Raw genomic sequence first — 17,845 nt, 5'->3', positions numbered from 1 at the left:
AATGCATATTTAACTCCATTAATTCAATTGCAAAGCTAGCGATAGATTTGTAAACCCCTCTTTAAATTAGTGGAGTGAACTTTGGAATAGTGATGCTGGGGAAAAAAAGCCACTTTGCACTCTAACAGAGAAAAAGAATCAGATGAAAAAAATCAGATTAGGGAAATTAGTGTCTAGGCTGTGGGCTACCTCTGCTCTATCAACCACTTAAGCCATTCAGCAGATGGTGCCATCATCACGTACGTAGTAGCTTACCAGCAGTTCTATCCTTCTGTGAGGAAGAGCTTTCTCTCAAGGAAAGACGCTGATGAACTGGAGCCCTGCTCATAACTAAGGCTGCCCACTGTGTATGTGGCATGATGAATACAATCCAAGTGAAATTATGCAATCAAATCTAGCATGCTTAACTCCATTGGACTGTGGCCAGTGTTGTTAATAATATGCTCATTGTAGGGAAGGGTTTAAACTCTTGCTCTGCCCATAATTGCTCAACTTTACTTTCTGCTTTGAACCTTTCCAGTACGTTCGGTCACTTTTATGTATAAAGAAGAGCCTTAATAGTCAAAGTAGCACTGGGAGTAAGGCAGTAAAAAGCAAAATAGTTAAGGGTTGGGAGATTCATAATAAAGCCCCCTTGCCCATTACCATCTCTATATTTTTCCCAATTCCCAATGCACCATTCCTTATGTATTTCTTAAGGTAAACACACACAACTGTGCTTGTCATTTTCAGATTTAAGCCCTCTGGAGATTTTCTGAAAGGATGTCAGATCTTAAGCAAAAACTTGTCAGAAATAAGGACCACAAAGGACAAATTCCTGGTACTTACAATTTTTCATTTGCATTTTAATCATGTGTTTCTTTATCTTCCTTTAAAATCTTATAATAGTTTAAGTATTAGTTTTATATAGTAGCTGTCATGAGTAAGGATGGCGAGCAGGGGGCTCTCACCCAGACTGTCAAGCGCATGCGTAGCACTGAGGAACTGTTCAGCCATTCAAAGAGACACAGATCGGGACCGCCTTAACCTTTGGGGTTTATATGGCTGGGTTTTCCCACGCCTTCTCAGTTTGTTAGGATTCTTGTTAAGTACTACTAATAAATATTAGAGACCAAGTCCTCGCCTCAGTGTGTTTCCTGGTAATCAGGACAGTAGCACTATTAATAGTCATAGGAATTTTGAAATTCCTCTCCTCAAAATCTAAATTGAATTTTGGGGTAGAATTTAATGAATAGGTCGAGTTAAGGGTGCATAACACGTCCATAAATATATGGCATTCCCTTGTGATAGTTAATAACAAAACAATTTCCTTAGTTCTTTTGTTAAAAAAAAAGACAATGCATTGCAGATCTCACACTAGAACTTCTTGACCCCCCATCCGATAAGAAGTCAGCTGAAAATAGCTTTAACACTTTTAGCTACAGAGAAAGTGAGGTTGCATGGGATTGTAACATGAGAGAAGGATTCCAAGAAAGAGATCAGTGGCTTTTGTTTTTGTTTATTGGGAAATGTGTAGTTGAGCTTCACATCTGGGGGGCAATTCCTTAGATATACAGTGTATGCTTGGTGTCTTTCAGATAATGTTGGGCTACATCCACAGAATTCCTAGCTAGCACAGTCACTGGCTAAGCCAACTGAGAATGCTGAAATTTGCAGTGTGAACACAACAGGAAAACTCCTAGTTGTGGAAAGTTGGTGCTTGGAGTACTGCAGAACATGGAGACTTTTAAAATTGTTATATTGAACTGTATCTTTTATTATATGACAATGTATGTTTAATCTATATATATGTAAACTTCCTAAAGTCTGAATGGACTAAGGCAATGTATAAATTTCATAAATAAATAAATAGTATATTCTGGAATATGAAGTCTGTGTCTTAGGAAATAGTGAAAAGATGTTCTGATTTTCTGCTGCATTAGGAAGGAAGTGTAATAAGGCTAACAAGTTTCAATACACTTGGCTTTTAAATTATAAGTAAATTATTTATTAATTAGATTTATATCCTACCTTTATTTAATATAACTCAAAGTCACCTACATACTACTCCGTCTTCCTGTTTTCCCCATAACCACAGTCCTGTGGTTTGGGGTGGGCTGAGAGAGAGAGTGATTGGCCTGAAGTCACCCAACTGGCTTTCGTGCCTAAGGAAGAACTAGAACTAATGGTCTCCGGGTTTCTGTTCCAGCATCTTAACCACTACACCCACTGACTCTCAAGTATTATAGTTTACTTACCTGATGGCGGATTGGAAAAAAAAAAAAAACCCACCAGGTAAAATACCAAAGATAGAAGTCCCATAAATTAATCATCAATTCAAGCAATATAGCTAAGCAAAATCACACTAATGGAACCTAAAGGTTCTTACCTCTCCTTATAGCCTCCTTAGGGGCTATAATTAAGAACAAACAATAAAGACAGTTTTATAAACTTACCCATTTAGAAGGATTAAGTGGGTGTCAAATGAAGAGTGAATGTAAAGAATGCTCCAGAAAATAAAACATTCTGGGGAAAAAAATTAGGAGTTCTTCCAAAAATTAAATTGCCACAATGGAGGCACCAACCTGCCCTGCTCAATAGATTAGTTAGACATGTACGATTCCTTAAATATGTGTTCTACCTATATGATACAACTGAAGGGACAACTTTTGAGTATATTCCCCTCAGAACTATTTAATGAGGTGAACTTCTAGTAGAAAGTTGCAAATGATCAAATCATTCCAGACACAATATTATTCAGGGAAGGTAGCTTTTAAAGAAAGCAGTAGATTCCCCTAAGTATTGGATTCTGTGAAAACTCATTTATTCCCAAGAGGTCAAAGTGGGGTTCTTGTGGTTTGGGTTGGGAGTCAACATGGTTGAATAGTTTAAAAACACTAAATCAGATCCTGATCTTTTTAGAGGCACGTGTTAAGCACTGTCTGTCAGGAGTGGTTCCGAATCTCAAGCAGGAAATCCTCCAGCTCTGAGATTGTTGCAGTTTACCTCCACGAGATTGAGGCGGTTCATCCACAACTACTGAATGTAATTGTAAATTTAGCTGATGGAAATGGCAACACAGCCCTTCATTACAGTGTTTCTCATTCTAACTTTTGGATTGTGAAGCTTCTTTTAGAGACAGGTAAGAATTCTTAATTTGAGCTTTGTTTCCATTTGCTGGGCCCTGAAAATTCCCACTGAATTGGCCTTTTTAATCTCTATTTCATATCACCAAACCCAGTTATCCTAGATGCCTGGTACAAACTGCAATGATGAAAAATGACAAAATGTGAGTTGAAACATCATGTCTCAACCCTCTACCTTTCATACTTGTTTCCCAGTGTCGGACCTGAGTATGTTGTATCATGATGTTGTGACACAGATTTTTGTCACACCCATCCCATTCTGGTGGATGCTCTGATAAGTTTGTTTTATTACTTGGTATACATGGAACAAATCAAAGTCTGTTTACCTATTTCTATTGTCTTCCATTCCATTCTCATTTATTACCAAATTCTGTCTTTAGACTGTCTTTAGGCTTTCTTGATTTATGCTGTGCCTAGAATCTTTTTTTGGAGTTGGGCAGCCTTACTGGATCTAATAAATAAATAATCATGAGGGTCTTCCCTTGCTGTATTCCTAGGAATCAGTAAACATGACGAATCAGACTTATAATGCAAGTATCATAATCTAATTTGATTGGAAGTTGATTCATACTTTAGGTGTCAAACTCATTCCCAATGTATGTCTAACAGTTGAAGGTGAATGAAACTTTTTAAACATTTTGTGGTGTTTGGTGCTTTGAGTATATGGATGTATACATCAAAAAATATTCTGTGTCAAGGGTTGAACTGGTACTTCAAAATTAGGGATTGTTACTTGGAACTTTTAAGATTGTAATAGAAATCTATAATGGAGCAAAAATAATTTCATACAAAGTGAGTGATCTGTTAGGTCAAATAGGAAAGGAGTCTTGTGAAATTCTCATCCAATAAACATGAATGCATTTTCTAGCAAGAAGAAAGAAGCTTTGTTACTACTTAGTTGGCATGACAACCTGTAAAATGTTAGAAAAATGGCATATTATCATAAGTGTCTATAAATCAATTGTTGCGCTAAGGCTTCCTAACAACTCCAGAAGATTCAAACAAGGTTGTTTTGTTCTCTCAGTAGATTGCCCTCAGGCAATTATGTTCAGAGCTACACATGGACTTTAAATGCTAACTTGTTTCAAGTCTTCATGAAAAAAAGAAGAATGCTCTGAATGATGCAGATCTTAAAGGACACCCTCTATTTGTTTACTCTGGCTGGCTGCAACTCTCCAAGAGAATGTCTTTATCAACTTTGCGGCTTGAGATCATTTATTACAAAAGCCCACGTTCTGCTCCTGAACTACCTTTTTCTAGCTCTTTACTTACCTAGTGTGTCCTTTTGCCCTTTCACTCTGCATCTTTCTTTGAGGAATTCTACCCAGAAAACTATAGTTATTTGGAAGTTTAGCAAAAAAAAAAAAAAAAATAGTGGACAGTTGGATGGATTGGATGGATGGATGATGGTTAGGGCAATCAGTATCTGAAAGGGAGTACAGAAAATACATGGAAAATTTACACATTAAATCAGACATAATGAATAAGAACTAGTCTAATTAAATCCTAAATTATTTTGGTGGGTTAGTTCTGTGTTTAACTAAATCTGGCTCTAATGCAATATATATTCTCCTAAGTAAGGTAACTCTTACTTCGCCTATTCTTTCCTAGTTTTTCACCCAGAGTCCAAATGTTTTGCAACGTATTTTGAATGAAATTGCAGTTCTGTTTACTATCTCAGTACATTTTGGGGGGTGATGTGCAAGCTGGCATAATTGTCTAGACAATTTTGCATACTACTGACCTCTGCTGACCAGAGGTAAAAATGTTGTTGCTATTATTTAGGGCCCATTTATATTTGCAGAAGGGTAGCATATCAAGTATCATATGATACCAACAAAGAGTTTCTGAAAATTTATTTTATTTTATTTTAATTTATTTACATATTTATTTAATTTGTCCCCGCCCATCTCCTCCCATCGGGGGATTCTGGACAGTTTACAATAATCAATTAAAACAACAACCATACAATATAAATAGAATATACAAATATAAAATTACTCTAATAAATAAATATAAATAAGGGTAAAAAAGTAAAAAAGTCCAAGGGGCAGGAGAATCTGATACAGTCCATATGTGGGAGGAGTGGTCTAAGATAGCAGCCATCCCCATGTAGATCTATTCCCCTCTCTGCCCCAAGCAACGTGGCAGAGCCAGATCTTCAGACTTCTCTGAAGTAACATTTGAAAATACTTTACAAATGTGCTCAATAATCTCTACCAGTAAACATCAGTTGCCCTTCCTGGGATGAAAGTAGGATGAATCAAGAGTTCCTCATTGTACTGTTAATTTAAGATATATTTTTATACTTCTGTATTTACTTGGTGGAAGATTCTAAACAAAGCTGAAGGAGCAAAATTGATGGGGTGGAGTGGGTATTACATAGCTCTTGTAGTTTCCTGACCAAAAATTTGAGAAATACCCATTATGATTTCCCCATGATTTGTTTTCTGAATCCTTGACCTAAAAATAAATGTAAATATTCTTTGTAAAATCTATCCCATGAATTAAATATCCTAAAATTGAAGCAACAGAAATGGCTTTCTTGGTTGATGCAATTATCTGTACGTCTCACTGGTTTATGTAATGAGAAAATAGATTTATAATAAATATTTTGTTTAAGAATGCATCCTAAATTGGGGTGAGAGAGGAGTGTAACCACAACTCACCATATCCAAAGGTCCTGCTCCCTGTGCTGGCCAAGGCAGAGTAGGGTTTTTATAATTCTCCCTCTCATTGGATACAATAGAAGTGAGAAAACATAGTCTATCAGTTCTTGGCTGTGTAGATGTTGAGGACAAAGAGTATTCTCCTTACATACATTATACTGAAGTAGATATTAGGCAGAACAGGCAAACTGAAGCTGCCTGATGACCCTGGAAGGGAAAGAGACAGATAACAAAACCCAGGTTGTTGCCTTTTCTGGGGTATGAAGGGCATCAATATATGGGTACAATCCAGGACATTATTTATGTTAGAAGGTGCTAGGGCCTGGAGTCTCCTTAGAAAAGCAGAATGTAGAGGTGCTGGGTCAGCTCAGAGAAAGGTCATCCCATGTTGTGGTTATTAGATCTTACATTCCTGCATGTTATAATGCAGGAATGCATTGTTTCTGTAAGTCTTATGTACAATTTTCAGATAGTATCACCTTGTGGGCTTTGAGGCTTTTCTGCGTTCCTTTGTAAGGAGCCCAGTGATCATTGCAGTTGTGCATGCCAGTAAAGATACTTTGTTGCATCCATCTCCAGTTGCTTTGCTTCCTAATTTAATTAGGCAGTTCCCCCACAACATAGATGAGGGAGTTCCTTAGCAGAATGTAGATTTCCTATTTCTATCAGTGCTGTTCTTGCTTCTTTTGAGTCCTGTTGATTACTACTGGTGGAAACCTTGCTGTCAGTAGCATCATGGAGCTTCTTGCAGATATAGTAGCAGTCACTACTAACAGAGCTGCTCAGTGAAAGAGCAGCTCAGTAGAGGAGAAGTACCTCATTTCCTCAAGCAAGCTAGATCTGAGGGGATTAGGTTTTGAGGCTATAAATAAATCAACTTTGAAAAGTTTTCTTCTCCAATTACTGATATCTAAACCTTTGTTTCTTCTTTAGGTGTTTGCAGTGTGGACCATCAAAATAAAGCTGGGTATACAGCAGTAATGATCACTCCACTAGCATCAGCAGAGACTGAGGAAGAAATGGAGGTAGTCACAAAGCTGTTGAAAGAAGGCAATGTTAACATAAGGGCTAGCCAGGTATATTTAACTTTTTGTTAACCCAAAAGCTATTTTTATATGCTCATGTTCTCCAATAATATTTCATGATTTGTGAATTATTAAATCATTATATGTACATATCACCTAGGAGAAAGAACTACAAAATAAAACCTGGAAACAAACAAGGACCAACCATTTTTATACAGTTGCGAAGAAAACTGAACATGGCTAAAATATTTAGAGAAGTTTTGGTGCTAGATTATGAAACTCCCCAGGTCAGAAGATACTTTTCTGGTTAATAGAAAAGAGCATTAAACTTTCATGAGTAGATCTGGAGGTAATGTTATTTCAGACCAAAGTCACAAGGAATCTGGTCACTGATAAGGCCAGTATTAAAAGAGTTCCTTTGACTGGACCACAAAATGTGAACAGCATGAATCAAGGAAAATTTTAAACTGTCAAAGTAGAAATGAAGTACATTAAATTAGATATTTTAGGAATAAGGGAACCTAGGTGGATTGGAATAGCCCATTTTACAAATTGCAATACTTGCTAAATGCAACTTCTATAGTACCATTAATAGGTAATTAGAATGAGGAAGGTGAAGAAATAGAGGAACCTGGAATTACATTAATATTTGTATTTGATAAATGCCATAATGCTGGAGAAAGGTTTTGTGACGATAGTTTTGTTCAATAGGTGCTTTAAACAACGTAAACATAAATTCTACTTCTGGTCTTAGACATTAACAGATGGACAACATAAATAAAATTGACCACATAATTAAAAAATTGGAAGATGGATAAGTACAATCTAGTCAGAGCATTTCTAGGTGCAGATTATGAAACAGACCACAAATATACAGGTATACAGGTTATACTTTGAAAATTAAAGAGATTAGCTATGCCATCAAGATTTGATTTGGAGAACATACAATCTGAGTATATTCTTGAAATACTTGAAGAATATCCAGAAGCTTCAGCTGGTGCAAAATGCAGTGGTGCAGGCAGTTATGTCTGCTTCTAGAACAGCTTGTGTTATTCCTCTGCTCTGCGAGCTGCCTTGGTTGCCAGTCTCTTCTGGGTCCAATTCAAGGTACTGCTTTTAATCTTTAAAGCCCTTCATGGCACAGGGCCAGGTTATTTGAGGGACCGCCTCTCCCCAATTACATCTGCCCATCCCATCAGATCTGGCAAGAGAGACATGTTATGGGTCCCATCAGTCAGTAAGCTACACTTGGCGGGCCTGAGGAGCCGGGCCTTCTCTCCAATGATGCCTGCCTTGCGGAACATTCTCCTCCCTGCCAAAGTGAGATCATCTCCATACCTCCTTATTTTCCCAAGTCCCTCAAGACCTGGCTATGTCATCTGGCCTGGGGTCTCAGAGGACTGGTGAAATCTTGAGGTGGCTCCCTTGCTGATCTAATCTCTTGTGTGTTTTATGCTTTTTAAACTTTTAATGATTACTTTTGCATGTTTATTGTTTTTATATTTTTTGCTGTATGCCACCCAGAGTCAATTCTTATGAGATGGGCAGCCATATGAACATGATAAATAAATAAATAAATAAATAAATAAGATCAATATAAGGACCCGTTGACACACATACAGTAGGTTATGCAAAAGAGAATCTAAGAGCTATGGGCAGAGATAGTGAAAACAGAAATAGGAAAACACAAACTTTCAGCATGAATTAAGAAAAGACGAAAAAGAAATCTCAATCAAGAATGTTAACAAAAACAAGACAGAGAGAGAAAGAGGCATTTTTAATAAGAATTTTAAGAGATATTGCATGAAAATTTATTGCCGAAGTAGGATTATCAAGAGTAATCCAGAAAAAGCATCTAACAGATGCAAATGAGGTCAAAGGAAAATAGAAAAGCTATGCCAAAATAATTTACACATGGGATTGTAGAATGATAGATACATTTATAGACAAGGAATATATTCAGGAACAACTCCACTAAAAAGTTATGTATGATGGGCAGTAAATTAGCTGGTAAATAGGAGAGATCCAGGTGTAAATGAAATACTTCCCGACTGCAGGAAATGAGGCACTTAAAGTGACAAATGCTTGATGGCACAAATGCCAAGTATAGAATAAGAGAATGTAACCTGGAGTAACTTGGACACTGGAAAAGATCAGTATATTTATCTATGCCAGATGAAGGAGATGCAAGATAGTGTGCAGATTCGAGAATCATTGCACACGTTCCTGATGCATGCAAACTTTTGATTAAAGTCATAATGAAGAATAAAACCATACATGAAAATAAAATGCCAAATGAAGATGCAGAGGAACAGGACATCAGATAACTAACATAAGATGAATAATGCAGGGAGAGAAAGAGAAAATATAAGAAGGTTGTTTATCTTTGCTTTTTTTAAACTGAAGCAAGGCATTTGATTGCATAGGTCATACAAAAATAGGGAATATATTAAAATGAATCACTGTGCCAGGCATCTGATTATTTTTCTGAGGAACCTTTCAACAAACAAGAAACTTAAGAACTGAATTTGGAGAAAGAGTGGTTCGGAACAAGGAAGGAGTAAGATGAGGATGCATATTGTCCCCATACCTTTTAGCATATAGTAAATAAATTATTTTTTTATTTTATTTTTTTATTTTTATCCTGCCTTTATTATTTTTTTTTATAAATCACTCAAAGCAGTGAACATACCAAATACTCCTTCCTCCTCCTATTTTCCCCACAACAACCACCCTGTGGGGTGTGTTGGGCTGAGAGAGAGGGACTGGCCCAAGGTCACCCAGCCGGCTTTCATGCCTAAGAAGAAGAAGAATAAAAATAGCAGGATTGGAAAAGACTCCTAGAATCAAATTGGAGTTGAAATATTAACTATTTTAGACAATAACACTGTGTCAGCTGAACACAGAATTAGAATAACTGTATACATTAAAAACAGAAGTGAAAAGTTGGGTTATTATAAACGTTGAGAATAGAAATACAATACCAGCCAAAATGCTTAGAATTCAGAGTTGATGGCAAAACTGTGAAGGTGATAGTTTCGTTCTGTTCAAGAATTGATAACTAATGTGTTGGAGAAGACAAGAAGCAGATATTCTGACACCCTGATTAGTCTTTAATACATTTTTACAATGAAAAAGATCAGAATAGTTAAAGCAGTGCTTTCTTCTAATATTAATATATTGCTATGAAAGCTGGACATTAAAAAAATACAGATACCTTTGAATTATGGATTTGTAGATAATTATTAATAATACTGTACACATCAAGAAGAGTAAATCACTCATTCTAGATCACATAAAGGTTATACAGGTAGTCCATGCTTAATGACAGTAATTGGGACCAGGAACTCCTCATTCAGCACCACGGTAACTTTGAACAGTCACTGAATGAATGGTTGTTAACCAAAGACCACCTGTATCTGCTTCCCTGAAGAGATCAGCAAGTAAAAGCTCACATCAAATGTGAAAGGAGGACAGACCACTACTTGGTAAGACTGAGACAAGTAGAAGGAAGTAAAGACAATAAATATGGAGACAGGTAGGATCAAGAAGGTCACTGGAATGTCCTTGGAAGAGTTTAGGTTATCTTTGGAGATAGGTCGAAATAATAGGCTTTGTCCAAACAGTCACATGGGATAAGGCCTGACTTGATTACACCTAAGTAAAATGACTTCATTTGATCATCAGCAAGTAGAATGAGGAATTATTCAAAACATTTCATTTCCAGTGATTTAATAAAGTAATTACTATTAATATACTTAAATAACATCAGATGATCAATGTTAAGCATCCAAAAGATGAACAAACTATAGGATGGAAATGTTCATTCATTAAGAAATGGATAGCGCCTCCATAGCCTTTGCACCATGCTTCCATCATCTAATGCCTCCAGGGGTGACATACAGTAGTTGCAAGGTAGGTGGGGATCTGAAAGGGCACTAGATCCAGCAAATCCACAGTTCATCTCAGCATGCTCCTTGCCTGACCAACCCTCACCTTGCCTTCTTTTTCTGATACTAAAACATCTCTAACTTTAGGAAAAACTGGACTTAGAGGCTTAAGAGGAACTGGGTTTCTAAAATCAGATTTCCCACTCTGAGATCCATATTTTCTCTCCCACCTTGGGCAGGGGAGAATCCACAGAATGTTATGTCCTCTTGCATCACCTCCCACAGTGTATTCTGAAAGACTGTTTGCAGATACTGGTATTTTACTGATGAGTATAAGTGAATGAGAATGGTATATAAACATTGAGTATGTAACTCTCATTAATGGTGATTTCTAGGGTGGACAGACTGCCTTAATTCTGGGAGTGAGCCATGATAGAGAAGATATGGTGAAAGCATTGCTGTCATGCAATGCTGATATAAACCTTCAGGATGACGATGGTCTATCACCATTAATGGTGGCTTCTCAACATGGTAATTTTGAGATGGTGAAACTTCTTTTATCTCATTCAGGCTGTGATCCTACATTAGAGGACAAGGTGAGAAAAATAGACACCTTTTCCCATATATTTTTGGCTATATACTCCATATGAGTTCTTACAAAATTATTTGGACTAGGGCTATTTCTGTAATGACATCTATTTGAAGAGGTGTCCAGCTGAATGAAATTCGCTAGGCAAACACTCAACATTTCACTGCTTTTGATTTAATAAAAGTGTGGTTATTTCAAAAGATTTGGTATGAAGGCCTTTTTGATTTAAGATTATCCCAGCTTTAACAGGTGTTATAAACATGGCATTGTTGATATTTGTGATTTTAAGAGAGGACAGATATGTTATATTTTAACAATATTATACTGTGCACTTTTTAAAGCTGTTTGCTGCCTTCTTTTTATTTCAGTTGTAAAACTAAAAACAAATAAACAAGATCCTGTTTCAGCCCCACTGAAAATAAGCTTGCCAGATATTAACCTCAGCAAGTTTCAGTTTAAGAGTTTGGGAACATTAATGTGGATGATTTTTTCTCTAGAATGCAAACATTCTTATAGAAATCTATGTTGTTAGCTAGATCTGCTCTTCATTTGACTGTTGGATCTCTTAAAAGGGATCACATGCAACACAAAATTGCATATAGGGTATAGTTCTTACAAGTAATTATTTTACTCAGTCAGAGATTGGTATGAGGTTTGGATAGATATAATACCCATAAACACCACCATTATATGTGCACCAGTAATTTAAATCACATGGTGTAATGGCAGCATGATAGAGTAAAACAAGCATGATAGCAAACAATTGGTATAGTATTTGTAGATTAAAAATTCATGATACAACAAGACTGAGTATGTGGATACAAACTTTGTTTGGGAGTACAGATTGCAAGGTGAAATTCTTCATGAGTGGATCCCTACTTACAGGGTAAAGTAATAGCCTTGCTTATTTTCCCTACAATTTGGCCAAATGTAAGAACCTTTACAATGACAACATATATCAGTTATTATTTAAGATTCACCAACCCGCTATTTAAATTAGTTAAATGTTCAGTGGACATAAAAGATGGTGGGTATAGAACACTCAGAGAATATGAAGAAATGCTTGATGAATGCTTATTCCCATAATTTAGCATAGAAATGAATCAAAGTATTTATCTAACATTTTACTATTGGACTGTACCAGCTTCCATATTCTTGTACATTAAGTTGAGTAACTCTTTATGTTTTACTCACAGTAAAAATTTGGTTTACCTATGGATTTGTGGAATGTCACTCTAGATTCTTAAAAACGTATGAATCAGAACTTACTAAATAACTTCCATAAAACTGATCCTCAGTTTGCTGGGTGTGAGACGAGTTTCAGTCAGGAAAATAACTCCGCTAGACTAAATACACTGCAGTTTATCTTTTTTCATAGTTTAATTTACATTGGAAAAACTTTTGTTTACTTATCCTGATGGAAGCTGAAGAAAATGCTATAATTAGGTACAGATGAGTCTTATCAAGTTTTGATTCATTGTGAAAGTGCCTGGTTTTGAAGCACAATATGCAAAATAGGTCTAAGGCAGGGCCATGATTTATAATGTGCCTGTAATTTCATAAGCACTCGTACAGCTGGAAACCATCAGCATTCTTTTCCACAAATAGCCCATGTTTATACTACATCCAGTCATGCTCTTGAGATAAAGGGACTGTTCCATTAATGAGTGATTCAGTCTATGAGCAGAGGACTCATTTTGTAAAGAGAGGTTGGGTTCCATAAAATCAAAAGAAATAATTTGCATACTTCAAATGTCTAATTTAAAATGAGGTTCATAATTGCTACCAAAGATCCAGAATAGAGATAGATAGATAGATAGATAGATAGATAGATAGATAGATAGATAGATAGATAGATAGATAATAGATGGATAATGATAGATGATAGATAGATAGATAGACAGATGGATAACAGACAGATGATAGATAGCTAGATGATAGATAGATAATAGAAAGATAGATACCTGTCTTCACATAGAAGTCCTAATGGGCTTGCCTTCTGTACAGCAGAAGCAATTACATTATTCTTTATTCACATCATTCACATCATAAATATACATCTTTAAATATGGGTGTATCTGCTATCTGGGAAAAGTAAAGAGATTAGGAGTGCTGGCATAGTAATCTCCTTTTTTCTTTTTCATCATGTAGGCTGGCAATTCTGCTTTATCCATGGCTTTGAAATCTGCCCACGTGGAAATTGCAGAGTTCCTACGGACCCACATACATCATGCTCAATCTCTGAATACATAAAAGGAAATGAAAAACTGTATCTGCTTGAATGAGAAATTCATAACAAAAGACTTATTATATTAGCCAAGTCTGTAACCACTTTATATGCCAATGATCTAGCTGATAACCACTGATTTATCTACTTATGGAAAAAAAGGAATTATGCCAATTATTTGTATACATTCCTCATAAATGAATCACTCTTCTAAAATGCTTTTATAGTCCTGACTTATGCCCACTGGAACAAATGAGGATTAGATTATTGCATTGCCTTTTTACTAATAACTATTCTTTGTTTCAAATTATTGTCTTCTTAAGGGGGAAATCTGAGCCTATTTTTTATTTCTCAGTGCAGTACCTTTGAAAAGCATTAAGAAGTTATTTGTTGACTCTGGACATATGTCTTCAGTTGCCTAGAATGATGGACACATACCCATTTATAAGGATAAAGTGCTTCCAAAAATGTTATGAACACACCAAAGCTACTCAGTGAAGATACTGGTAATACTGACCTATTTTGACAGATTTAGTATATTTGGGTAACCTGATCCTAGGTCAGTTTATATGAATTATCAGGGTACCGTGATCTAGTAAAGCAGATAAGATAAGCTCCCTGCAAGGTCACCCCTCTTGATTCTCTTATTTGCTTCAAAGCTTGATGCTGCCAGAGCTTACTTAATTCCAGAAACCAATTCATCGTTGTGAGTCAGTTAAGTGCTGGATCTTGCTCCCACCACACCAGAACAAAGCAGCATATCAGAGAGAAGGGACCACTTAAGGAAATAGTTTGGGCCTGATCCCAATGCTGTCCAGAGGATCTTTATTAATATAAGTTGCACTGAAACTCTTATGCCTGAGAGTCACCCAGATGTCATGAGACACTTTTCTTAAAAAACAACAACAACCTTAGATTCAATAAAGACTTGTCCTATGCTCCCTTGCTGCCACTTTCTACACTGTTTCCCCATTTCATATATATGTAAAAAGTGGAGCTGAGTCTCACAGGAAACCTATTGTGAAAATATAATTCTGGATCTAGCAGTGAGATCTTGCCATTCCTTGTCTTCTGTATTCCTGATATCATCTAATATTAGGAATACTGTGCAATTGTACTATACTTTTCTGCCCATGCTAACGATTTCTGGTAAGGGTGGCAAAGAACAGATCAAATTTCAAATTATCAGCTTGTAAAACTAGGCATAACAAGGAAGGCAGACAAGAAGGCATGGAATTTAAAGAGACCCTCATAGTGAGTTCTTCCAGAGCCAGAAAAATCAACTAATTGAATTAGCTGAGAATATGACCCTGCTCTTAAAATGAACGTATAGCAATTTGCTCTTATAGCATATGGTGTTTCCAATTTAGCTACAAGCACAGTAGTAAAGCAATACTAATAAAAATAGATAATGCATGCTATTTTTTAACCAGCTGTTTCAAAGCAAAACTCAGTTAATTTGTAAGTTGTGCTATTTCAGTATTTATTTCAGTGCTTTCTTAGCACGCAGTAAATATAGATTAAGATATATTTTACTTACTAATCCAAGTGACTTGAGGTATATGGCTGAAATATAAGTATTCACAGCTAAGTATATCAGATAGGGCCTGAAAGAAGGTAGATTGGACTGCTAAACCCTAGGTTATCACCAGGCCAATGATTCCAAATTATTTAACCAAAGTAAGAATAAATGTTTCTTTATTAGGGGATTGGTATCCTCCCTAAAATGGGAATTGGTATCCTCCCCAAAATGGGAAGAAATAGGAGTGAACTTGTATATAAGCTCTAGTTTTGACATGAAAAAGAAAGGCATTTCTTTTAAAACTAATTGAGCTTGGTTTGTAATAAAAAAGAAGTCCGTATGAATAGCAATAGCCTGCCTATTTTTGATTTAGAAAAATACATGAATATATCCAATCCAAATGCACACATTATTTCTTATATATTCAAAAAGCACAAATGTATTGTTTTCTGTCCCTTTGGAATTATTATAAACATAGCATTTTAAAGTCATGTAATTTGAATTTGACTTAACCCATCAAGATGAAGTATATTTTTCTCTGGAAATTTGAGGACAGATTTGATACAAGTGCAGCTTTTTCTTTTTTGGTAAGCTAAGCACAAAATAATTCAACCTTCCTTGTGAGGATTATTGTTTAAGGTATTTTCATAATTGGGTTTTGTAGAGTCTTTTTCATTATGGCTTCATATGAAAGGTGGCTTTTGGGCAAACATCTGTTCCTTGGCTTCATCAGGCAAAACTCTTGGAAATCCCAAATTTGGGGAAATGAAATATGATGTAATAATGTAACTGCCACCTTGTTCCATTTACTGAGTATCCCACCTACAGGGTAGCTAGAACTTGCTGAAGTCACTGCAATGCACACAAGACAGACTTTCCTTGAATTTCCATTATTCACACAATAACTTTCAAGCACACATTTCATAGTCTTAAACTGTGCAGGCAGCTCCTCACTCTCAACCTCCCTCCCCACCCCCGTGGATCAATTAAAGTTCAGGGTGATGAATTATAGTATGCATTATGTATACTCTTAGTGACTCTGTCTCAGCTTTGGCCTGCAAGTGTAACATTTGAAACTACTTAATTTGCTATGCATGTATGTCATATCACTTTTGCTTAATGTTTTGGGATAAGTTTGCTGTAATCTTTTGTTTTCAGGCAAATAAACTGAACAGAAAAACAACCACTTATTTGCTGCCTGGCAAATACCTTTTGAAAGTCTGATGTGTTTTATAAGCATGGTCGGATGCAACTTGGATGCTACTGATCAAAGAAAGAAATTACATGCTCTTCTAAGAATGTACAAGATCTCATGGCCGCCATGCTGCAAGAAGCATTGGGGTTCCTTTAAAAGGGAAACCTAAAGAATATGGCTGTACAGCACCTTGGAAATAATTTGGAAAAGATAACTTAAAAGCATGAGAAGCACACATCTTTAAAGAGATTTGTAGCTCTTTAAATCAGCTACATCTTTTCCTGAGGTTGCACAGCTACCTTCTGCATGAGTTTCTTTCCGCAAGACATAGCCTTGTGTTCCCCCTTTATTTCTAACTCATTTGAGCCACATTTTATTTGGACTTGGGATCTGTGGTTTGTTAAAATTATAATAGTGTGATCTATTCAGGATCAAGGTATAATTCCAGGGACTGATTTTGATCAGCCCACAGTTCTCTGAATTTGAACATGGCAAGGATCAATGTTAATGAAGCAACACGGCAGAGCTTGAAGGATAAAAGGATCGATGCCTCAAACCACCTTGCCCAGGAATTACACTCCTAACTCTCCCTCCTGCCTTAGTGTAATGGCTTGGTGGTTACCACTTCATAACAAATATGCCTTTTTTTCTTTTTTTTTCTTTTTTTTGCTTCAACTCAGTCTTGATTCCTGGTGACTACACAGACAAGTCTATGCAGTTCTCTAGGCAGCATTTTTGGAAGTGGTTGGCCATGCCTTTTTCCTAGGGTTGAGAGAAAGTGACTGGCCTACGGTCATCCATGGCTTCCATGCCTATGGCAGAACTAGAACTCAGGTTTACGTGCTCCTAATCCAGCATTTTAATCTCTAGAGCAAATTGCCTCTCCTATGTGCCTAACTGGCAAATAAAAGAAGAGAAAGATATCAAAATTAAAAGCACTCCTCTTACGGAGCGTTGGGGCATGCAGTTAGAAAAATGAAGCCTTTCTCCTTCGAGAGATAGCTCAATCTCACAGAATGTATGAGAATCCAATTTCATTAAAAAGAAAAAGACAACATACTGTAAAATATCCTTTTAGCTTTAAGTAGTCACCTAGAAAACATTTAGAGACCAAGGAGATAACATGAGAGCCAGTTTGGTCTAGTGGCTAAGGCACCAGGCTAGAATCCAGGAGACAGAGAGTTCTAGTTCTGCCTTAGGCATGGAAGCCTGCTGGGTGACTTTGGGCCAGTCACTCTCTCTCAGCCCAACCCACCTCACAGGGTGGTTGTTGTGGGGAAAAGAGGAGGAGGAAGGAGTATTAGGTATGTTCTCTGCCTTGAGTTATTTATAAAAATAATAAAGGCAGGATAATAAATTAAAATGCAAAATTGCTCAAATCACAGGATAATTCTGGGCAGATCCTAAACGGTATTGATCTGCCTCTAATTTAGAGGAATGCTATTGTAAAGAGGTTTCAAATTGCATAAAAACACACAATTTGCTGAGCATGTACAAGGGTAACTTTACTTCACAAAAGAGCTGCTGTTTTGAATATAAAATGGAGAGTTCTCTGTAAGTCACTTTGGGCTCTTAGAGAAAAGTAAGCTAATAAACAAGACCT

General features: G+C 36.4%; 1 protein-coding gene across 3 annotated transcripts in view; it reads left to right on the top strand.

Annotated features, from left to right (window-relative positions):
- The window catches only part of KANK4 (KN motif and ankyrin repeat domains 4), a 56,229-nt gene extending 41,217 nt beyond the window's left edge, over positions 1–15,012 (top strand). For all 3 annotated transcript variants that reach the window (XM_063298045.1, XM_063298042.1, XM_063298043.1), the window contains exons 6-10: positions 733–820; positions 2,902–3,121; positions 6,728–6,870; positions 11,105–11,305; positions 13,450–15,012. In XM_063298045.1, coding sequence (XP_063154115.1) covers positions 733–820; positions 2,902–3,121; positions 6,728–6,870; positions 11,105–11,305; positions 13,450–13,551 — 754 coding nt within the window. In that variant the 3' untranslated portion in view covers positions 13,552–15,012. The remainder of the gene's footprint in view (positions 1–732; positions 821–2,901; positions 3,122–6,727; positions 6,871–11,104; positions 11,306–13,449) is intronic.
- The last annotated feature ends 2,833 nt before the right edge of the window (positions 15,013–17,845 follow it).

This window comes from Candoia aspera, chromosome 3 (genome assembly GCF_035149785.1).
Source record: "Candoia aspera isolate rCanAsp1 chromosome 3, rCanAsp1.hap2, whole genome shotgun sequence".
NCBI lineage: Eukaryota > Metazoa > Chordata > Lepidosauria > Squamata > Boidae > Candoia > Candoia aspera.
This window is presented reverse-complemented; position numbering and strand designations above follow the sequence as displayed.